Source organism: Acipenser ruthenus, chromosome 19 (assembly GCF_902713425.1).
Source record: "Acipenser ruthenus chromosome 19, fAciRut3.2 maternal haplotype, whole genome shotgun sequence".
Lineage (NCBI taxonomy): Eukaryota > Metazoa > Chordata > Actinopteri > Acipenseriformes > Acipenseridae > Acipenser > Acipenser ruthenus.
In genome coordinates this window covers 29407878-29431835 of record NC_081207.1, presented here as the reverse complement: position 1 = coordinate 29431835, position 23958 = coordinate 29407878, and the positions used below count along the sequence as shown (strand labels likewise).

The 23958-nt window shown below is 37.5% G+C and overlaps 1 protein-coding gene and 1 non-coding gene across 18 annotated transcripts in view; both read left to right on the top strand.

Annotated features, from left to right (window-relative positions):
- The first annotated feature begins 1037 nt into the window (after nucleotides 1-1037).
- Nucleotides 1038-23958, top strand: part of LOC117424087 (CCR4-NOT transcription complex subunit 1) — a 33056-nt gene continuing 10135 nt past the window's right edge. For 3 of the 17 annotated variants that reach the window (XM_034040156.3, XM_034040153.3, XM_034040142.3), the window contains exons 1-30: nucleotides 1038-1531; nucleotides 4947-5231; nucleotides 6299-6406; nucleotides 7775-7873; nucleotides 8842-8910; nucleotides 8992-9046; nucleotides 9414-9617; nucleotides 10218-10386; nucleotides 10548-10674; nucleotides 11137-11247; nucleotides 11476-11646; nucleotides 11823-11950; nucleotides 12307-12547; nucleotides 12643-12762; nucleotides 13015-13137; nucleotides 16899-17050; nucleotides 17383-17560; nucleotides 17894-18095; nucleotides 18469-18609; nucleotides 19310-19434; nucleotides 19916-20202; nucleotides 20655-20733; nucleotides 20947-21186; nucleotides 21440-21580; nucleotides 21732-21911; nucleotides 22256-22372; nucleotides 22554-22664; nucleotides 22777-22854; nucleotides 23064-23241; nucleotides 23670-23821. In XM_034040156.3, coding sequence (XP_033896047.1) covers nucleotides 5130-5231; nucleotides 6299-6406; nucleotides 7775-7873; nucleotides 8842-8910; nucleotides 8992-9046; nucleotides 9414-9617; nucleotides 10218-10386; nucleotides 10548-10674; nucleotides 11137-11247; nucleotides 11476-11646; nucleotides 11823-11950; nucleotides 12307-12547; nucleotides 12643-12762; nucleotides 13015-13137; nucleotides 16899-17050; nucleotides 17383-17560; nucleotides 17894-18095; nucleotides 18469-18609; nucleotides 19310-19434; nucleotides 19916-20202; nucleotides 20655-20733; nucleotides 20947-21186; nucleotides 21440-21580; nucleotides 21732-21911; nucleotides 22256-22372; nucleotides 22554-22664; nucleotides 22777-22854; nucleotides 23064-23241; nucleotides 23670-23821 — 4188 coding nt within the window. In that variant the 5' untranslated portion in view covers nucleotides 1038-1531; nucleotides 4947-5129. The remainder of the gene's footprint in view (nucleotides 1532-4946; nucleotides 5232-6298; nucleotides 6407-7774; nucleotides 7874-8841; nucleotides 8911-8991; nucleotides 9047-9413; nucleotides 9618-10217; nucleotides 10387-10547; nucleotides 10675-11136; nucleotides 11248-11475; nucleotides 11647-11822; nucleotides 11951-12306; nucleotides 12548-12642; nucleotides 12763-13014; nucleotides 13138-16898; nucleotides 17051-17382; nucleotides 17561-17893; nucleotides 18096-18468; nucleotides 18610-19309; nucleotides 19435-19915; nucleotides 20203-20654; nucleotides 20734-20946; nucleotides 21187-21439; nucleotides 21581-21731; nucleotides 21912-22255; nucleotides 22373-22553; nucleotides 22665-22776; nucleotides 22855-23063; nucleotides 23242-23669; nucleotides 23822-23958) is intronic. The other 14 variants (XM_034040158.3, XM_034040152.3, XM_034040161.3 and 11 more) reach the window with 12 other exon arrangements.
- On the top strand, nucleotides 17110-17246 carry LOC117424852 (small nucleolar RNA SNORA50). The gene has a single exon (XR_004547934.1). It is a non-coding gene; the product is annotated as a small nucleolar RNA SNORA50 (small nucleolar RNA).

Below are 23958 nucleotides of genomic sequence, written 5' to 3'. Positions count from 1 at the left end.
AGTCATATGACCACTTCTTGCTGGCTCAGCCTAAATCATGTGATGAGTAATTTCAACTTCTGATCACCTCCCCCATGTAATTTGAAAACAGCAGGTGGGCTTGTACTAACTAAATATGTAAATTACAAACGAGTGTGATGAGTAGCTGGTACAAATTGTAAAGTGGGTTGTTTTGCTTCCATAGTTGTACATGTAGATTAGGCAAAAGTGAAACATTTTGCATGTAAATAAGGGACGTATTTTTTTTTTCTAACTAGTTTTGCAAACAAGGAATTTGTTTAGTATTAAGTCGAGTAAAGTTACTGAGCTTCCAGACGTATACTGTAGTGTGCATGACAAATGCTGTTATAATAAACTAGGTCCACCATGAAATAATATTTTTGCAAAAGGGATTCTTAGTCGACTGCAGTTACTTTGCAGTATCACACAATTTGTTCAAATTATCCAGCCATATGCCACACAAGCATGCTCAAAGTATGACTGTTTACATCTTTAACAACTGAGTCTGTATACTGTGTTCCTAATATTAAAATGAACTACTGATTTGTTTAAAATCTAACTCTTGGTGTACAGGGCTATAACTGTATTTCCAACACAATGACTAAAGCGAAAAATTACACCACGAAATTCCCCTGCGCAATGGTCACGGAAGCCTAAGGTAAGGGTTCAAACGCGTCATGGCCCACGTGACAAAACACTTCCCCGAGACATGAAAATGTTTTAAATATACATATATTAATTAACAAATTGTTATACACTTCTCGACTGTTCCCTCTATCCGGTTCAGTTGTTAGAATTTGTTTTTAAAAAGGAACGCAGTATTTCCCCTTGCCCGGTCACGTGGTTTTGAAACGTGCCTGTCTTTCTTCTCTTGGTAAATAAAAAAAACTGTATTTATTATTTATAAATATAATATACTTTATATGTATATATAATATATACTTATCGCGTCAATTACAAGTACGTTAAAATTCATTTTCGGTCACTATAAATACAAAAGACGTTCAGTTATAAATGCCCCTAAGTGGACTGTACTATTTTCAGATGTCTGGAGGGGGGAGGTGGTTGGGTTGGCTGCTGCCATTTGCAACCTCGTTGTAAGGAGAGCGAGCATAGGGGCGCCCACCAAGATTTTATTTATTTATTTGGATGAAAATTGAGTATCTGTTTATCCTAAACTCGTAAGCCCCGTGGATATTATAGTTCTCATATATCGTGTTATTATAGTACGCTTGGTGCGGATAATCAGTTTACAGCGCCGGGGTCTGATTTGGTTACAAGTCTCTTGTTTTTTTTTTTGTTTTTTTTTGTATTTTTTCCCCCCCCCCAGTAAAGGGGGGAGGGATTTTGCAGTGTCGCGAGCTCGAGCACTCGAAGATGGCGCTGTGAGCGCGCGCGAGAGATGTCCGTCGCCATTTTGTATTAAAAATCAAACTGAACCGGAGAGCGAGCGGTTTTTTATTTATTTATTTTTATTTTTTATCGACTTGAGTGGAAACGGACCGTCTGAATTTAACACGGGAGTCGCAAGGTAATAATAATAAAAAAAAACAATGTTATTTGTTTGCTAACAATCTTGTTGTTTAATATTCATTCCAAGAGACCTTGTAAGTAAGTGGTAAACGCGGGTGTACCGTATGTGAGTTAAGAGTGACCAGCAAGGATCCAAAGCAAAAACGAAATTTAATACAAAAATAAATAGTAATATCAGATTCAATTTTTCTTATTTAAGAAAGTATATAATCTACAGTTTGTAACGGTGCCTTTAAACGGAAAAGGACAGACACGTTTCAATAAAGACGTCGGAGTCTGTGTAAATTGACTGCACTTTCATCCTTAGTAAAATCTTAAAAGAAAGAACAAAGCCAGTTTCAGCTATAAGGTGGGGCGCCTATAGTAAATACGGTTGTAAAAGAGTGTTTATGATTTGAAGTATATTAAAATAGTTAAATGTTCGACTCCACTCAAGAAGCTGTGCTAATTATAACAATGATTTTATAGGGGAAAAAAGGGATCAACTTTACAGTTTAGTGTACAAGATTAAAAAATAACTTATTGACGCCGTTTATAAACCCAACTATAGGTATTCAGTAAAAGTATAAGCTAATTGTATTCCCTTATTGTGACTTTTTTGACTTAATATGAAATACAAAAATATTCATTACTCGAGATCTTTATTCAATGTGGTTCGTTCAAACCGTTTTAAGAAAAGCTTTACTTAACACCCGAGTAGATAAATACAATCTGCAAAAAAAAAAAAAAAATATATCACCATTTGCCATGGAATAATATACAATTGTCTAGTACCATTTTAAGGTTCCAAATTCTTAAACTGTGTGATATATATAATGGTACAGTATAATTGAACATTTCTAATTAAAATGAAAGCGACATATTGCGGTCTGGGTTGGTAGAAGTTGTAATGGATACAATAAGTAACAATTCCTTTTGAAATTGCGACGTTTAGTTCAAAGCAATTATAATAAGTTATGCCGTACTTTTGTCTTTAAATACAATTAAAATAAACTGTCCCTTACAAAACCAATGTGATTATATTTAATATATATTATATATAAAACAGGAATAAACAGTGCTGCAAAGACAATTTAGTTTTTGTTTTTAAGCAGCAACAGCCGCAGTAGTACAGTGGTGTTTACACAACAAATTACAATATTCTTACTAATCCATGTGTGACAGTTACAGTAACTCTTACAGCAAGCAGGAAGCTTGTTTTGATCAGCGCTCAGACGTTAGGATACTGTCTGATTTATGATATTACAAACGTCTCGAACTTTGTTACAATTGGCACCGAAAGGAATGCAGCTGTTATATTACTCTGTAGGTTTATTAATGTGGCAGTATTTTCCTACCAGAATATTTAATTATTTTTGCCTTTTTTGTTTTATCCCATTGTGTGGAAAATTGCTGCGCTTTTAAATTTAAATAAATAGATCATTAATTTGAAGAACGATCCTTGGTTAAACAAATCCTTTGCGTTATCTCTTACTGGTAGTGTTTGACCATTTTAAATTGTACACCGGTATGAGGTAAAATGACCCTGTCGGTTCAGGCCTAGGTAAGTTGTTTGAGTAGGACCAACATTTTGTTCAGCATTTTAATGGGAAAATATATTCAGCTCACAGGTGAACTGTTAATTTGAAATACAGTACAATGTGTTGAGCTTTTTAAAAAGTATTTATAATTCGCTCAACAATTTTTCTAAAGGCTTATCACTGAGTCACTCTGGTGCCCAGGCCTTGAGGCCTAGTAGTCGCAGTAATGAGAGTTAAACTATGAGTGTGCGTTTGGCAAAACTGTAAACGTCTTTTTTGAAAATTATTATTTTACCTCTCGATTTTAAGTTAGTTGACAGTAGTGACGCATTTATTGCACGAGTTCAATTGACCTTTTACCAAGTTTTGAAACCTAATTGTTTTGAAAGACAAGGTTGTCCTAATTTAATTTAGTTTCATGAAAATGTTTGGAAGAAAGTATTTAGTGGTTAAGTCTGCTCAGGTAATAAACCTTATGTTGCACATTTGTCGCAAAGCCTGGAGGTTTGACCAGGAATAGTATAGATTTTTGTAGATTATGAATCTTTTGTAACAAATCTTTTGGATTTTAGTGTTCTTGTAGACAGTAACTGGTCCTTCTCAATTTTACAGTAAAATTTGACATTTTGTACACCTATTGCGGTGTTTGGAGGTTGCCCTGCTTCATAATCATGGATGCCTACCAAAGAGAGGATGTTTAATTACTCTCTCCTCCCTCCAAATTAAACTAATACATTAAAGAGCAGTTTTGGCGCAGTTAATGTACCTCACTTAATAAGTACAAACATTCAGTTGCCAGTTCCCCATACAGATAAAATTACAATTATGCCACTTCTGGCGGACGTGGAAGTAGTCTAATTTTAAAATTGTTAAAGGGCTTTTTATTTGGGGGAAAAAAAAAAAGTGACTGTCCCAGAGAGGAAACTTGGACCAGATCCAGGGCACATGTTAATTCTAGTACCCAGTAAAGGTATTTTCAGAAAGCTATCCTCCAGCAGCATAACATGCGGCATGTAATACAAATTGTCTTAATGTTACTGCATTTTCTGCCATGTCATTGTGGTACCTGTTTTAGTGGCCAAAACTTATATTTGACAGTGGTAGAGGAAGTTTTGTCCATATTCAACCCAGCTTCTTCCATCCAGAGAGTCATGGCTGGTTCATGCTGTGGACCCACTCGCTGGCTAGCAAAACAATGCCAGATGTTCTAGCAGTTTAATATCTTCCCTGCTGTACTGTAAAAGCTGCCAGTCCAGGGGTGGTATTACTGGTCTTGAAGACATCCAAATGCTTCCTTGAACCTTCAAATGTGTTCATTCTTAAACAGGAAGATGATGGATGAGTGTTGGATCTCTTTAGGTGTTAGGACACTATTGGCTTGCCAATTTTTAAAACCAGGCTTGGTTTACAAAAAGAATGACTTCCTTTTCCCATGTAAAGTAAAGTAAAATTAGGCGTAATGGCGACTGAATTCAATAGATGTCCTTTACTCTGAACTTGAATTAAATGTGAGTGCCAGTACACATTGTAGACTGTGCTGCAGCTTCATAGAGAGGCTAATGGTTTGATAGGCCAACTCTCCTTCTAAACAAGAAAACCCTACGGTACTAAAAAGCTAAATATAGACCCAGCTTTCTTTTTTATCGAGGTTACTGGTTTACTTGAGTTTATATATTTTTTTCTCTTCCTCCTCTAAGATTTCTATCCAAGCCACCCACACTGTGCTTATGAAAATGTCAGGGCTTTTCTGTCTGATACAGATTCTATTAGATGTGGTATTGATTTTTATAGTAAGAGGTCTTGGCAGTTGTATTCTATTTCTGTGTTGGGTTTAAAAAAATAAATAAATGAACACCACCACCTAGTTCTAATTTTGTGTTCTTCTTTGTGCAGATGCTGTACTTGCTGTTGGATTGAGATAATTTACATACACCAAGAATCAATAAGAAGGAAACTTGCCCATAACGCCACATAAAACATCTTTGTAAAAGAAGTTAACCTATCTCTGAGGTGACTAAAGGGGAATAATGGTGATTTTGCGCCGGGCTCGGCCGCCTGCTTCCGCCCCGACCAGCAATGAATCTTGATTCGCTCTCGCTGGCCTTGTCTCAAATCAGTTACCTGGTGGACAATTTAACTAAGAAAAACTACAGAGCCAGCCAGCAGGAAATACAGCATGTAAGTCTGATCATACTTGTTATTGGGATTTCTTTGGTTTTGCATATTCACAAATCTGGCTTTCCCTGGAAATTATCCATTTTATATTTCTCACGGTAGGTATTTGAGGAGAAGTTCAGCATTTACGATACTACGACAGTTGACACCCTAATTCATAATTTAAAAAACTACACTATCCCTTATAAACAAGTAGTGGAGCTGTGTGTATGGGCCATAACAATAGGAGAATGCAAGTGAAAATCCCCTAGTCTGAAATGTATGTTGTCACTTGACCTGTGATCCGTCATACCTGTATAAGATGTGTGAGGGTTAAACTATTCAGTAACAATTATAGGAGAGCAGAAGAAGCTTCATGGGTATGTGTGTCTGTGCAGCTGACTCTTCCCTCAGTGTAGTGGCTGTGTCCATCAAGCAGTCTCCTGGAGTGGCAACATTGACAATAAAAACAGTACTGGAAACCACAACTCTGGTCGCAAGCGGGTCCTAACGAATCAAGCCTGTAGCCGTTTCCTACCAGTTGCGACAAGTAACAGTGACCAAATCGCAGAAATGTAGTTTTATTATGATCCAACTTGTCATAATACTGATGGCAATGACTTTGTATTTATTGATGCAGCAGATGTATGTTACTTGCATACCTGTTTCGGATAGAAGCTTATTGTCCTGATGGTCCAGAATAAAATCAGAGGTGTGTCCTTATTAGTATTTATAAAGCGTAGCTATTGGCAGATGTATTTGTTACGTACATGTGACACGTCTTAGTTGGGACATCATGTACAGGGCTCATATTGCTGGCTGTGTGCAACTACAAGGTGGGAATCCTTACATCTGATATTTGAAAATTGAAGGGGAGGGGGAAATGTTCCACAGAAAGTATGAACACTGATATTAGAAACTGCTGCAAAGTTTCTCTGACTAGTATTATTTTTAGTTGGACGTAAAAGCACTATTTTCAGAATTGAAGTGAATATTCAATTAGCCATATTTGAGTAGATTTAATCTATGATTCTCTTTCACATGTACACACTTTTGCTCTGTACATCAGAAAACATTTTGTTTTGTTTTAGATTGTGAATCGACACGGCCCCGAGGCAGACAGGCATTTATTACGCTGTCTATTCTCGCATGTGGATTTTAGTGGCGATGGTAAAAGCAGCGGCAAAGATTTTCATCAGGTAAATATTATTCAAGACAGCAGTTGGGTTAGCATGTCTAGTTTTACCTTACCCTTAGTTACAGCTATTGACAAAAAAATCTAAAATCATGCACTTCCATTTGCTTTGTAGGTCTTTCACATGCTGTTTTGAAAGAAGCAAGCATGTATTTGTCCTATATAGCATCATCATAAAGGAAAAACTCTGTTGCATGCCTTCCTTTTGGGTAGGACATTTGACCAGGAGAGTAAAGTTGTCGCCATCCCTATAATGCTGCCTTCCCTGCCAATTAACTAACCACCTGCATTCCCCAATATCAGACATGTTTTGCAGCCTGTAACAAGCTTTTACTTCTAAAGATTCAGTGACCTAGGAAGTGAAACCGTAAATAGTACATTACATACTACCTGAAAGTAAGGCATGTAAACTTGAAACTTTTATTTTAACCTACAGTGGAACCATATATATCTATATCTATCTATCTGAGATGTTCTCATTCCTATATATATATATATATATATATATATAAAATTATTAAAAAAATGAATGAATGAATGAGAACATTGTTTGCTAAAACTGATGCTTCTTTAGAAGTGAATGGAAGTGCATACACGTAAGATTGGTTTTATCTCGAACTGTGACCACTTTCAAATCCATGTATGTTGTGCCAGTGGTCTTGAATAAGAAATATTTAGCCGAGTTGTCAGTTTAATTTTCCCTCTATAGTCCCTTGTTTAGTCTGTTCCTGCCTGCCAATCTCTGCTTAAAGCAGCCTTTATTATGCATAGAACAAACGAGACAGAGGGAGAAAAGTGATATTTTTAATTTCTCCCTCAGCCTGCAGTCTTAGTATCCCACCTCAGCTCTGGAGGCTTAATCCCACATCCTATGTGCAAGTGAGATATTGAAATTTGTTGCCCAAAAGCGGTTCTGTCATCCAGCCTCCAAACTTGGTGTAGAATGTTACTACAGTAGTAGTAGTAGAACCTCGGGTGTTGTCAATTTGCTAGCTTTATTTGGCTCTTACAAATCCTACTGCGTTTGCCCTTTTAAAATCTAAATGTCCTGCTTTTTTTTTTCTTTCTTTCTGGTTACTTATGTGACTGATCTTGTCTTACTAGTACCTAAAAAGACAATTGATTATTTGTTCTGTTTTGTAGTTTTTTACTCATATTTGTGTAGTTTGTTGAATTTTGCTTTTAAGAGTCAATTTACAATCATGTGTGCCTATTTCTAATGGACTTCATACACTCCTTCTGGTTGAGTGGACATTCCACTGTGCAAGGAAGTTGTTTAGCTGATACAAAGCCTAACATGGTTCCCAATAGTTATAACATTCTTATTGTGGTGTTTTTTTCTTTTCTTTTTTTCCTTTTTGTTTTCTCCAAGACACAGTTTTTGATCCAGGAGTGTGTGTCGCTTATAACCAAGCCAAATTTTATCTCAACGCTGTCCTACGCTATTGACAATCCATTACACTATCAGAAGGTAGGTACTTTATAGAGAAGCTAGAAGTTCAATTTAGTACAGTGCACTCCGTTTATAAGAATCACATCCATCCCGGGTGATTTTGATTCTTAAAAGCGAACCGACATGCTTACAATTAACAAAAGCGTGCCTCTTGCATCAGCAGTTTTAAATACAGTAATACAAATGTCAGTGGTGCTCAGTCACTGAGGACAATACATCAAAGCAATCAAAACAAGTCCTCGTGGGTAAGCAGCTTGTTATGTGATCACGATTATGTTTACTCAAGGCTGCAGAATCCTATTTTACTACAGTATACTTGAAGCGATCATCTCGTCAGGGTGCCTAGTTTAACTGCCATGTGGTGTTGCATGTAATGGCCTTTGAATTAATTACAGATCAGTATTTTACTGTCACGACTACCAGTGCATTTAAGCATCTGTGGATTGCTTTTTTTCAGCTGCGATGCAAATCTGTTTGCAATACCTGTACAATGCAGTCACGCGTCTTTCTTTTTCCTGCCATGTCGACACACATAAACTGCACAACTTGCTTTTTTTTTTCTACTGGGAGTTCTACTGCGGACCAGGGATTATACTGCACACACTGTACGTGCCTAATCACGCGAGATGTGATCAAATTCAGAAACGGCTTTATTGGTTGTACATGTCCTTGCACTTGGTGCAGTATTGTATTACATGCAACCAGTTTGTCCCGAAATTATTCTTATAAGCAGATTGCTTGATTCTTACAAGCGGAGTATTTTAGCATGGTTAGTCTAGGAATGTTACTTCCTTGATAAAAAGTATATAGATATATAGAGAATATGATTAATTACACAAATATGTATACTGCTTTGGTTAGATTTGTTTCTGTATTTGTGATACCTATATGTGATTAAGCTTCTTCTGAAGTATTTCTAGAGAATTGGAAATGAACTGTAATGCAGTAATTTTTGGATAGTCAAGTGGATCTTACTTTTCTTTCAGAGTTTAAAACCTTCACCCCATTTGTTTACTCAGCTGAGTAAAGTTCTCAAGTTAAGCAAGGTTCAAGAGGTAAGTAATGATTTCAAGCTGGTATTAATGTGTTGTGCTTCAAGGATTTCATGCAGTCACTAATGTGTTAATTTTTTTCAGGTTGTTTTTGGCCTTGCCTTGTTGAATTCTTCCAGCTCAGATCTGAAAGGGTTTGGTAAGTCATTAGACATTTTCTAAAAGACAATTTATTCTGGTGGTAGATTACTAGGCAAAAAGCATATGTAAAATAAGCACACACACTAACACCTGAATTCATGCATCAGAAATAATTAACCAGGATCTGTCGGTAAAGGTATTTAACAACTGAATTCTCATGAGATTCAGTGTTACACGAGTAAAGATGATGCTTTTTATGGCCTTGAACTATCTGGATGTTGTTGCAACACAATCCCATGAGTGCTAATCAAAAGTTGGCTCTAGACAAATGATTTCCTGGGCTATTTAGAAAAACATAAGTAACTTTTCCGGCTTGTGGAGAAGATCGATTGGGTTTATACATGTAGTTTTATTTTGTTTTTCAGCTGCCCAGTTTGTGAAACAGAAGCTCCCCGATCTTCTGCGTTCTTACGTAGACGCAGACGTTGGGGGTAACCAAGAAGGTGGCTTCCAGGATATTGCAATAGAGGTCCTGCATCTGCTCCTCTCCCATCTCCTCTTTGGGCAGAAAGGAGCCTCTGGGGTCGGACAGGAACAGATAGAAGCTTTCCTCAAGACTCTGTGCAGAGGCGAGTGGTGATGAAGCACTGTTGGTTTTTGAGGGAGTGTTTAGGCCACTGGCTTTAATCATGGCAAGATATTTATAAGAAATGGCACATTGAGCATGCTGGCCTATTTGCTTTCGTTTTCCTGGCCATGTGTCTAGTCACACTTGCTGTATGCATTGTGCACACAAATCAACGTGCCAGCAACAAAAGTCAATTGAAGCCTAGTGATGGTGTATCTGGCAAAACTTGAAAGTATAATACAATACCCTTGTATTCTACAGTTTTTTTATAACTGTAAACTGTTATGCTCATGGGACGGTTGGGGGACTAGAACCAGAATTTCATCAGGTTTCTGTCTTGCAGTTATATGTTTGCAATAGATGTTAATTTGCGGAACTGCTGAACATAGAACAAGATCAGATTAAAGGATTAGCAGGGAATGTGTAGGAATTGCTGGCCTGAATGGTGTTGGTAACAATAGGGTATTTAGCGTGCAAATAAAGTAATATATGGCCTTGCAGTTAGGTTAAATAGGCAAATAGATATTTACAAGATGGACCTATTTCATAAACAAATATGCTCTTTTGGGTCAGAAGGTTGAAGGTAATTGTGTGTGTGCAGATTTTCCGCAGGAGCGCTGTCCTGTGGTGCTTGCACCACTGCTTTACCCTGAAAAACGGGACTTTCTGATGGACAGGATCCTGCCAGACTCTGGAGGGTTAGCTAAGACCATGATGGAGAGTTCTCTCGCAGACTTTATGCAAGAAGTTGGCTACGGCTTTTGTGCAAGGTAAAGTTCTTCTAGTTTGTAATTGATTTTATTATTTTAGCAAATTCACTTTATTTATACATGAGCTATTGACAGACCCTGTGCACTTTTAAGTAGGGCATTCATCTGTGCAGGATCAGTTTATTTTTTTGTTTCTTTATTAAATTCTGTGCATATTTCAGTCTTGAAGAATGCCGCAATATAATCATGCAGTATGGAGTTCGGGAGATCACCGCATCCCAGGTGGCCAGGGTCCTGGGCATGATGGCCCGCACTCACTCCGGATTGTCTGATGGCATTCCCCTTCAGGTAAGGATGATCCCATCCTTCTGGCCTGGACAAGCCGCCTTGGCCTTGACTTGGATATGGGTTTCTTGTGTTAAATTATAATTAAATGAAACTGTGTTAGGTTGATTGCACTTGTTGACATTTTCTTTTATTGCTTAAGGAAAGTACATTTTAAATCTGTTCTCATTTTCCATCAAGTCAGACACCCTTATAACATTGTTTTGAGACCCTGAATATAAAGTTGTATTCAAGAATTGCATGTAACCAAGTAGTTACCCAAAGGGTTGTATTTAACCCTAGTGTGTGCTTCACCTTTATTCTGTTAAATATGTTAGCTATATTTTATCCAAAGCAGCGCAAGAGAGCAGGTTTGAAAACCAGCACATTAGAATCGAGGGGATTATAAACAAATTTACATCTGTCAAGAGCCAGAAAGTAAATGTAATGGGGTCTCGTTTTTTATTTATTTTTTATTTTCTTCAGTCCATCTCTGCTCCTGGCAGTGGTATCTGGAGCGATGGGAAGGATAAGACTGATGGATCTCAGGCTCACACCTGGAATGTGGAAGTTTTAATTGATGTTGTTAAAGAACTGGTAGGTGGAGCTTCATGGTAATCTTATGAAAGTCTTGGTATAGTAAGTTAAATAAGACCATTCGTATATTGTGAAGTTTGGTTATAATTAATTTAAGTTCCAAGTTTGTAAAAATTAGAAACAAAAGTGGAACTCGTTCAGAATGAATAGGCTTGCTTTATCACATGTTGACAGAGTAATTGAAAAGCATGCATAACCAGGCTGATTTTTGTAATGCTTTATTTGCAGAATCCCAATTTGAACTTCAAGGAAGTGACTTACGAACTTGATCATCATGGGTTCATCATTAGGGACAGCAAGGCACTGCAGATTGTGGTGTATGGTATCCAAAGGGGACTGGGAATGGAAGTGTTCCCTGTGGATCTCATTTACAGGCCTTGGAAACATGCAGAGGGCCAGGTAAAAACTAACACTCTTTCAGCAATGAAGTGGTTTCTAGCCATTAAACAAATGAGGTTTTGTATATATATTTAAGTGTATTAAGGTATGTCCATGTAAATGATTTATTGACCTGAGAAGTATTTCTTTTGGTTGCATTAATACACTTAATACCTATTTGTACCAACTTTTTTCAGCTGTCTTTTGTTCAACATTCCCTGATGAACCCAGATATCTTCTGTTTTGCGGATTACCCCTGTCACACTGTTGCTACTGATATTTTAAAAGCACCACCGGAGGATGATAACCGGGAAATAGCAACGTGGTATGTGGTTTTTAAAAAAAAAACTATTTTGTCTGGTTTAAGGCATATATATATATATATATATATATATATATATATATATATAATATATATATATATAAAATATTATATATTATAATATATAAATTACACACACTGTTCATCTAACGTGCTATTTTTCAGGTAGGAACAGTTTTATATAAACCGAAGTTTGTATGAACTCTATAACGGCCTCTTTATATTTCATCTGTCACAGAAAAGCATTTAACAAGGTTAAAGATACTTGATAACTTTGTCCTATGTAACAAAATTAATCTTTCTTAGAAAAGGTGTTATTTAGGTTAATGTATCAAGTACCCTATTTTTATTTTTTACAGGAAGAGTCTGGACCTAATTGAAAGTCTATTACGTCTGTCAGAGGTGGGGCAGTACGAGCAGGTGAAACAGCTCTTCAACTTCCCCATCAAGCACTGTCCTGACATGTTAGTTCTGGCCTTACTACAGATCAGTACCTCCTGGCACACTCTGCGCCATGAACTTATCTCTACCCTCATGCCAATCTTCTTGGGAAACCATCCCAACTCTGCCATTATTTTGCACTACGCTTGGCACGGACAGGTGGGTTTGGCTTGGTTCCTTTTATATAGTACACATATGGAGCATGTTGATTTACACTTTGGGCACATATGAACTTTTTTTTATTTTGCTTACAGGGTCAGTCTCCCTCTATCCGTCAGCTGATCATGCACTCTATGGCAGAGTGGTATATGAGGGGAGAACAGTACGATCAGGCAAAGCTCTCACGCATTCTGGATGTGGCTCAGGACCTGAAGGTAGGGATTGGACCAACTGATGGCTTTGTAAAAAGACTGGGAATTGTAGCTTAGATTGATTTTGTTTCTGAAACATAGCTGTATCAAATAAACTACCAATCATTAAGGTACAATTGAAAATGCATTCAGGTCATATAAAATAAATGCTGTATTACAATTTAGTCAATCCTTCAGATTTTAGAAATCTGTTTTGTCCTGTCCCAAGATTTAAAAAAAAAAAAAAAAATTATAACTCGTTTCAATTTTTTTCAGTCTCTGTCCATGCTGCTAAATGGTACTCCGTTTGCCTTTGTTATTGACCTTGCTGCACTTGCATCTCGCCGAGAATACCTCAAACTTGACAAATGGCTGACAGATAAAATACGGGAGCATGGGGTAAGTATAAAGAGATGGGTGGGGAAAGCTGCAGAGTACAGTTCCTGTGTTTTTAAACCAGCATTTTCACAAGCTATGCAAGTGCTGAAGTATATACTTGTTGTAACTGGGGCCTCTCCACAACAACTGAATTGTTGTTTTAAGTGCAAGTTACACTTGCAGCCAGTTTAAGACAAAATAACTCCAGTCACCTGCTGTTGCTGGCAAGTTTTTTGTTTTTTTTCATACAATTAAATGACACCTTGAATAAGCATCCACAAATGTTAAGTTTCTTGAGTCACTGGTAAATTGTTTCCTTTGGAATTGTTTAGGGCTGTGTTCGAAGGTTCGTTCACTAGCCAGGGATTCGAAGATTGTTTTAAACCTTCGAAGGTTCGTCAGACACCATTGACACGTTTTTTTTTTTTTCTTCCCTGTTAACAGAAACTGTTTGACAATATATTAATACAAAATCACACATTAAATGTCACTCGCATGCAAAATTTGAATAATGCATATTGCATAAACAAAAGTTGTATTAAAATCTGCTACCAAATCGTTAGCAACTCCATATGGTGCCACTGTCGTGTATGGAGCAGGGTATAGTATCGAAAGCACTGGGGCAGTACGGTTGTAGTGCTTATGTAAAATATGAACTGAATATCTAGTGTATAAGACAGTGTAAGAAGTGCTATGTTTGAAACATACAAAAGATAAGAACACTAAATTTTAATTTCGAAAACTGAGCATCGTCCCTCCCACCTCCGGCTTGTGTTATCCAGAAGCAAACCTTTAATTTCTTCATTCTCCATCTCGACAGCAAAGCGTTGTATAGAGTAAGCAGTATTGAAAGAAATGTCTCAACGTATTTGGAATTTTTTTGTTAAATGCCCAGACGACCAAAAAAAAAATAGTTCAATGCAAACTGTGCAAGCGACTTGTATCATGGAGGCATAACCAATCTCTGGGGTCACTTGACAAATGTAAGTTCATATTTATTAATAATAATAAATATATATTTAGTATTAATGTAACTGATAACCTGCTTGGAACAGTGACTGTTAAATAAAGCTTTGTTTTGCCTAACTCCGCTGCAGTTGTGCAATGCAAGCTTACAGTATGTATCGCAAACATCTTCAATTGCGTGTAAATTATAAAAACATTATTACTGTTCTATATAACATATTTTTAAACTACACGTGAAATGTTTTATTGCGTTTTATGTGGATTACCTGTAATCCATATAGGATTTTCAACTGTAAATTGCCCTGGATAAGGGCGATTTCTAAGAAATAAATAATATTAACAATAAACAAGTAGCTATGGTGATGTCGCCAGTACATTATGCACATGAGTACCATCGAAGGTTCGAACCTTCCTTCGGTAATGGTGTTCCTAACCTTCGAAGGTCAAAATGTATACTTTGTTGCAGCCTCAGAAATGTTGGCATATGATTTGTATTTTTGTATTCCCAGTAGCACAAGTAATAGGATAATTTTGGTTACAGGGGTGTGTAATTTGTGCAAAAAAATTGTCCAAGGGACAAAATGCTAGAAAAATCTACTTGTCCTTCTAAAAAAAAAAATCTACTTGCCCGCCCCCGTCGCACAAAACACACACACAAAAAAGTCGAATATAACTTGTAGGATTTTGGTTTTATTTAAGAGTGAACATAATTGATCAATTAGTGATTTAACAGGGGCGGATCTAGCCTTGTAGCTTGACTTGTGCACAAAAGGGTCCTTGAGACCCCACCTCATCTCAACACATTTATAACATACTTTAAGGAAATGTTCCTTTCAGTGCAGTTTGAAACTAGTAAATGTAAGTAACATATCAAGTACAGCTATATTAAGCAATACTTGAGTTACTCAAATATAAATAGTTTTTTTCACTCTTTCTCCAAGCTAAATCCAACTCCTGATGAACAGGCGTTTTAGTTTGTTGCATCACAGATATGAAATCATTGCCAACTATTACTGCTGCTTTATGGAATTTTGATTTATTTGCTGAACCCCAGATTTTTAAAAGGACTTGTGTATAACCTGTCAAGTTTCTGTATTTTTACTGTTTTTCTGCAAAATGCATGCAATATTTACAGTAGGCTCCATCAAATTCTGCAAAGACTAAATATTTTTGTTTTTCTGTTGTACGTTTATTTTTTAAACAGTACAACATTTTACAGCTATTTATCCTCATCTAACATCTTGTCACATGATGGCTAACTGGAACACTGCTGCAGCAGGGTGATCCTGGTTTCATACCCTGATGGCTTTTATTTATTTTTATTTTATTTTTTAAACATCACAACAAGTACATTGACCACAAAGTGTTATAAATTTCATAACACATATATCATTTTTTTTTCATTTAATACCTTGGCAACTGGTGATTTCAGGTTCATGTATTAAGAAAGCAGTATCACTTCTTTGCTAATTTACAAAAAACATAAATACCTTAAAATTTTAAATTATATCTGTGTGTTGCCAGAGGCGCTCTTGGCAGTTATTTCTAGGTTTCTTTATAACCAATAGAAGACCAGCAGTGTTGCCAAGTCTCACGAGAAATAAGCGGCACTGCCTTTCAAAACAAGCCCAACCCATTTCAGAGGGAGTGGAGTTGGGGTGTTTATACAAATTCCATATTTTTCTAATGATGTGCATATATATTGACATCACTCAATCACCAAAACCACCCCTACAAGTTACATCACCTATTACAAAAAAAACCCTGCAACTCTCAAAATGTTAATTACTTTCAATAAAAACAAGCAAGACTTAGCAACAGTGAAGATCAGCTTCTTCCACAGCTAGCCAATCAGAAGTGATAGGGGTGGGGACAAACACTTTTTAAAAGGTGTATGCTTTGGTGCCAGACCTCTGCAATTCAGTTTTCAGAAACTTGCGTGGCTCTAGGAATATACCTGAAATGTCTTTCTAGCAACAGAACGAACATAGGACAAAAAACTACTTGTCTGACTGTGACAGGGTGATTGGTGGTCTGACGTCACGGCAGAAGCAGGAACAAAAATACTGATACCAAGGCAGTACTGCAGTTCAAAGTAAGATGTGGCTGGCCGCTGTTTTTATTAAGTAACAAAAATAAATAAAAGGTTTGAACAAAAAAAACACACTGTGCTCGCAGAGCAAAATAAAAGGGTAAACACAAAATAAAATAAACTATACAGGTCAGGCTGGGCAGTCGCTGTCACTGTTCCTGTAAAGTATACTTAAATGTCTCTCATTTTCTCACGTTCTCTCCACTCTCGTTCCTCCTCTGAACTCCCACCCCGAACTCAGAGTGCTGCAGGATTTTTATATCGTGGCCGAGGGGTTTAACTAGCATGCAATTAATTATTCTATTACCCCTCGGCCACACTCTGCACGAGTTTATTAATTACAATGTGGATGGTGCTTCCCATCCATGCTACTAAATAATAAACAAATGGCTACGCCGTCATTTAAAATAATACAATAAAAATAAATAAACAATACAAAATAAACACAGGGGCGGAGGGGGACCCCGCTCTAAAATAAAATAAACAAAACAATGTACAGGACACCTCGCCCTGTTACACTGACGGACAAAGTATTACGGCAAAACGTGTTGTCTGTCACACATCTTGCTGCCCCGGACATCGGGCGATACAAATTGCACACCCCTGGGTTCTATTTTTACATCCCATGGAGAAATGCTTATCCAGTTGTTACTTGGTTAGGACATTCTTTAGCCCATGTTGAGAGTATTGAGTGTATGTCACTAACATAAGTGTGTTCTTTCAGGAACCCTTCATCCAGGCCAGTGTGACATTCTTAAAGCGACGGTGCCCTTCCATCATGGGAGGCCTGGCCCCAGAAAAGGAACAGCCCAAAAGTGCACAGCTCCCTCCTGAAACACTGGCTACCATGCTGGCATGTATGCAGTCCTGTGCAGGGTAAGGCTATGTTTTTCATGGGTTGGACCCTTTTGAAGTCTCTTCGTAATGTTTTGGCTATGCACTGTCTTTAAACCTGTGATGTCTTTGAACCCGTATCTTTACAGGCTACGCAACAGTGCTAAACTATTGTACTTGTTATAACTGGAGCTGCTCAGCAACAACTGGGTTGCTCTTTTAAGTGCAAGTTACACTTCTCTCCATTTTTTTTATTTATTTATTTTTTTTTTTACTACAGGTTCAGCTGTGGAGTCATATATGTTTTCAAATACCTGGTATAATTCCTTTTTTAAAAATAAAATAAATAACAAATGTTTTATATATTTTACCAGGAGTGTTTCCCAGGAACTGTCAGAAACAATTCTGACCATGGTAGCGAACTGTAGCAATGTCATGAACAAAGCCAGACAACCACCCCCAGGAGTCATGCCAAAGGGACGTGCTCCTAGCACCAGCAGCTTAGATGCCATCTCCCCTGTACAGGTATCGGTCTCCGTCTCCCCTCTTCAGGTGATGGGCTTAATATATAACACAACAATACTATTAATGGAACTTGAAATACCACATTTAGCATTTTGCGGAAGGCTTATTTTGCGCTGTAGCTTTAACTCTGGCAATATTGGCATATGTTTTAGTAAAGTGGTGTTATTTTTCTTTGTGTAAATTAGATTTAGTTTTATTATATACAGTATTTGAGCTGGATAAACATGTAAAATTTAAGAAATCTGGTTAATGTTTAACAATTGTGAAATTATGGCATTTTATGAATGCAACTTGCTGTGTAACTTGCTATTAGAATTTGAACTACCTCTAATGCACACATTTTAACTTTTCCCTTTTTAGATTGACCCCTTGTCTGGGATGGCGTCTCTGAATATAAGTGGCTCTGCTGCGTCCCACGCACAGAGCATGCAGGGATTTCCCACAAACCTGAGTTCTGCATTCAGCAACCCCCAGTCACCAGCCAAGGCCTTCCCTGCTCTCACCAATCCCAGCCAGACAACACCATTCAGTGGCATTGGAGGCCTCTCATCTCAACTTCCAGGTAAAGGTTATGTGAACCTCTCCTACAAAATTGATTGTTCCTCCTTCTCAGACCTGTCTTAACATGTAACAAACATGGTATTGTAAGTCTGCACTTTTCTTGATCCCATGATGCCTCTGATCCAGTAACTTCATGGACTTCTCAACAGTGCTAAAATAAAACTTGTCAAAAATCGGGGCTCTTCATCAGCTGACTTGCCCTTTTAAGTGCACGTTACAGAAATATTGTCATACCTGGTAGAAACCGTAAACATCTTTGTAGAGCCATCCTTAGTTTTAATTGCAAGAAATTGTCTGGCTGATGGCAAGCCATTATTATTGATAACTTATTGATAACTTTGCTAAACATGGCGTCCTCCCCCTGACTGTTGCAGGTTCTTTAGGATCGAGTAGCTTGACAAGCATGGGAAGTGGACTTGGGATACCAACAGTGAACAGTGATCCTTTCGGACAGAGGAAGATGAGCACATCTGGATTGAACCCACCCACCTTCCAGCAGAGTAAGATAATGCCTTGTAAGTGGTTGTGTTGACTGACTGAGTGAGTGAAAGTTGTCTACTGTATTTCCTCTCAACATGTTAAGCATCTCTTCTGTCTTTGGAATAAACTGTTTCAAATGTTAGTAAATTTAATGTGTGGGTTTTACCCACATTTTTATTTTATTTGTCTTAATAAACTCTGAAGAAAAGCAGCTTCTTTATAAAATCGCTCAAAGGGGAAATACAGGTCAGTGTCTCTTGTTTGGTCTTGGGTTTTCAGGCGCAACCAGTGTGAAAAGTCCTAATTGTATAACATTTGCTAATACCATTACCAGCATATGTAGCCTAATGGTAAACTAAGCAATACACATAGTCCTTTTTATATTTCTTGGATTGCATTTCAACAGGAATTTGGAAGAATACAAGACTAGATATTCCTTTTGCTGTCCAGTTATTTTTCTGGTTAACCTTTGGGTACTATACAACTGTTTGCCCTGTAAAATTGTGTGTGAATGCTTGTCTGCATGCTAAATAATGATAAAGGCACAGCCAACTGAATTTGGGGGACAACGACTAATTGGCTTAATTTGGCAACAAGTCATTGTTTGATATTCTGTTTCTTATGGTATAAACATTTGCACTTCCCTATGCTGACTGCTGCCTGCATGCTCTGCCTGTTTGTTTTATGCCTTTTGGTAAGAAAATAAATATTCCAACCCCCCACCCCCCTTTTTAGCTGACCTCTCTCAGGTGTGGCCTGAGGCAAACCAGCACTTTAGCAAAGAGATTGATGATGAAGCCAACAGCTACTTTCAGCGCATTTACAACCATCCACCTCACCCCACCATGTCAGTGGATGAGGTGAGTTCTAGAAAAACTGTGTACTAAACGCCTACAGTTTATGACATGAAGACTTAAATCCTAGCCCTTTTCAGTTGTATGTCACAATCAGACTTTGAGCCAATTAACAAAGTGGCTTTACAGGCTGAGGAGCAGTGCTAGACTTATTTATAACTGGTGTTTCTCTGATATGAACCTGGGTTTCTCTTTTAAAAGCGAGTAACAAATGCATAGCAGCTTCAATGAACCTCCTATTTACATTTGTTATATTCCTTTTATAGGTTTAGTAGTTATAGCTAAAAATAAGTTCTACGGTCTGATAATATATAATAAAATGTCTGAAGTAGAAGTCAAAAGGGTGCTTACTGTTTCAGTTATGATGCAAATTATTTTATGATGTCCTCAATCATTTTATGAAATCAAAGGATATACATGCAAATATTTATTTGTAATGAGTAATTGAAGGGAGTTATCAGTAATGAGAGTTTTGTTTTTTGGACAGGTTCTGGAGATGCTGCAGAGGTTCAAGGACTCCAACATTAAGCGGGAGCGTGAAGTGTTTAATTGCATGCTGAGGAACCTGTTTGAGGAGTATCGTTTCTTCCCTCAGTATCCTGACAAGGAACTGCACATCACTGCCTGCCTCTTTGGTGGAATCATTGAGAAGGGGCTGGTCACCTACATGGCGCTGGGGTTGGCCCTGCGCTATGTCCTTGAAGCCTTAAGGAAACCATTTGGATCCAAAATGTATTACTTTGGTATCGCTGCCCTAGATAGATTTAAAAATAGGTTTGTTACTTGCTTTGCTTTCTTTTGTTATTCATTTGGCTTTATTGTCAAACAGGGTTTTTTTAAATGTATTGCTTGATACCTCTCTACCAGAACTCAAGTGGAATTTGCTGCTGCTTTGTATGAAAGTGCCTTCATAGGAGATTCTCATAGTGGGTTGTTTGTGTTGTGGATAGGTAAATGATTGATTGTATGACTCATGATACTTGTGTATGAATGAATAGGAAATATTTAATTAGCACATTTTTAGTGCTAGGAAACCTAGTCTTTGCTGTAACACATGAATATTCTTTGCTGTTTCACAAAATTGAATTGCAGTGATCTACACAATATAGTGATTTTATTTGATACAGAAGATGTATGTTAATCACTATACTAAGTTATCAAATAGTTACGTGTGACATCTGAATTCGTATTACAATTTTTTTTTTTTTTTTTTTTTTTTAAATAAGATTGAAGGATTATCCCCAGTATTGTCAGCACTTGGCGTCTATTACTCACTTTCTACAGTTCCCTCATCATTTACAGGAGGTAAGCAGTCCCTAACTATGAATTTTAAAAGAATCAGTGAGTTGAATGCCTCTGGGACTATCTCCTGTCTGTCAGATGCCAAAGATGAAGAACAAAACTGTTATCTTTGGAATTGTGTTATGTAAATCTGTCTTTTGGAATGTCATCCCTGCTGGCAGAATAAGATATTACTTCTAGATAGATAAATGTTGTTCTGCCTGTTTTTACGTCCTGTGTGTGCAGTATATCGAGTATGGGCAACAGTCCCGAGACCCTCCAGTGAAGATGCAGGGCTCGATCACTACGCCTGGCAGTCTTGCTCTTGCTCAGGCTCAGGCTCAGGCGCAAGTGCCCCCCAAGGCTCCTCTCCCTGGCCAGGTTAGCACCATAGTAACAACATCTACCACAACCACTGTTGCTAAAACCACTACCATCACCCGCCCCACTGGAGTCAGCTTCAAGAAGGATGTGCCTGTGAGTATTGGTAATACAGGGAAATAGTTTAACTTGTTGTGGCTATTGTAGGTAGTTTACATATGTGCCAACCAGTAATTTTAACTTTAAAAGTGTTGTAGTCTATTTTGTCATTCATCTGCCTCCTCTGACATGTGTCAAGGAAGGGTTTCATGTAAACTAGTTAACTTAAATCTCCAAGTGCTTTGTTAATATGCAGGTATTTAATAACAAGTGTGCTATTTAAATGTTGTACATTACTTGTCTTTTTCAGCCTTCCATAAACACAACCAACATTGACACACTGCTTGTGGCCACAGACCAAACGGAGAGAATAGTGGAGCCACCTGAAAATGTTCAAGAGAAGATTGCCTTCATCTTTAACAATCTTTCTCAGTCCAACATGACACAAAAGGTGAGTGTTTCCATATAATTGCTTCCATCTATAACTGTAGTTAGTTTCATGTCCAGAGATTAAAGGTTCATCAATTAATCTCTCTGTTTGTTAATGCAAAAAAAATATTGGATTAAATGTAGTCTTATCTCCTGGTTTCCTATTTTGAAAGGTTGAAGAGCTGAAGGAGACTGTGAAAGAGGAGTTTATGCCTTGGGTTTCACAATATCTTGTGATGAAGAGAGTCAGCATTGAACCCAACTTTCACAGCCTTTACTCTAACTTCCTGGATACACTAAAAAACCAAGATTTTATCAAGATGGTTCTAAGTGAAACCTACAGAAATATAAAGGTAAACTTTACTGCCCATGCTTTATTTCGTCTTCATTTTATAGTGTTGGAATTGTTTTGTCACTATCTTTATTGGACTTTCCAGGAGTCCATATTAGAATTTAATGGGGTTGGAGCTTACATCCCAATGCAATTTGCCAAGCATATGAAAAGTATATTTCCGTAATTGGTGCATAATTTTGGTATAGACATTTTTATTCCTGTTTTTTATAAAGTTAAGGGCAGGAGACTTATCTACAAACCTACTTTTTATAGCTAATTGTTTAGAGGTGTTCAAAGTAGAAACGCAGTAATGATTTAGAAAAGTAATTGTGTTTTGTTTTAATTACATTTGTTTTTGTCCAGGTCCTACTGACTTCCGATAAGGCTGCAGCTAACTTCTCTGATAGATCCCTCCTGAAGAACCTGGGCCACTGGCTGGGCATCATCACATTGTCGAAAAACAAACCCATCTTGTATACAGTAAGTAGACTCGCATAAAGGGAAATCGAGCCTATACGTATAAACAAACTGTAACCAATACATTCGTGGCATATTGCAGCTGAACCATTCACCTTTTGTAAACTTAATGCCAACATTCTCTGTACCCACTAACCAAGTGGAGCTAAGTAATGGGTTAATTTTATTTTATTTCTATATCTAGGATTTGGAAATAAAGTCTTTGCTGCTGGAAGCTTACGTAAAGGGACAGCAAGAGCTTCTCTATGTGGTGCCATTTATTGCCAAAGTGTTGGAATCCAGCGTGAGGAGTATGGTGAGGAGATATTGTTGCGCACAACACATTTTGCATCCTCTGCACCAGACCGTTATATTTATCATCATCTTTGCCAGCCAACTGACATGCTTTTTATTTAATTTTCCTCTAGATTTTCAGGCCTCAGAACCCATGGACAATGGCAATCATGAATGTACTGGCAGAACTTCACCAGGAGCATGACTTGAAGGTTGTTTACTTTATCTGAGGCTTAGTTCTGTTTTAAACCTTTGTGTGAAGTATGCAAGTGTTTTGTGTGGTGTGTGTTTTTTTATGGTCTTTTTTTAAACCATATGTTTTACAGAGAACCTTGTGCCCAGTCTTGATTCTGATCAGTAGTAAGAGGACTAGTTTGCATTTGCGTTTCTTGTTACCTAAACAAACTAACCGCCTTTCCAGCTGAACCTGAAGTTTGAGATTGAAGTACTGTGCAAGAATCTGTCCCTGGATATCAATGACCTTAAGCCTGGAAACCTGCTGAAAGACAAAGACAAGTTGAAGGCCCTAGATGAGCAGCTATCTGCACCAAAGAAGGAAGCTAAACCACCTGAGGAAATGCTACCCATTGTCCCACCTGGTATGTGCATTAACCTAGTGCATGACCTTCTGAATGTATACCTCATACATTTAATAAAGTTGTGCAAAATGAATATACATTGTGAATTTCGCTCATAGCCTATTGAATTGCTGGATTGCCAGTCTGGGACTTTGTAGCTATGTAATGAGTAAAAGAATTGGTGGTTGCTTAAGAATGTGTTCGCTTGCTGAACTGCCCTTATGTTGCATTTTTTCAGTTAAATTGAATACATTTGACTTGCATGATTTTCCATGTGTGTGGTTAACAGTCCAATGCTTCAGTAAATAATTGTGGGGGGGGGGGTTAACTTGGGCTGGCACTTGCATAGCAATTAGTTATGGGTGTGAAGTTTTTAATGTTTGTTTTGAGCCTCTGGGCTTGGATCCATTTTCCATGTTTTTAATCATGATAGCCTTTTTAACCTACAGGAGAATTTCTCCCCTTTGCAGCTGCTCCGTCTACACCTGCCACAACTACTACATGCACAGCTACCGGTCCACCAACTCCTCAGTTTAGTTATCATGATATTAATGTCTATGCTCTGGCAGGGCTTGCTCCTCACATAAATTTCAACCAAAATGTAAGTTTTATATAATTGTGCTTAAGTTCTGACAATTGTTGTTTTGTGTTATTCATATGGATAATATAAGCATTTTTGTATAATGTTAACAATTTGCCTAAAGATTAACAAGTTGTTTAGAATATTAGATTAATTGG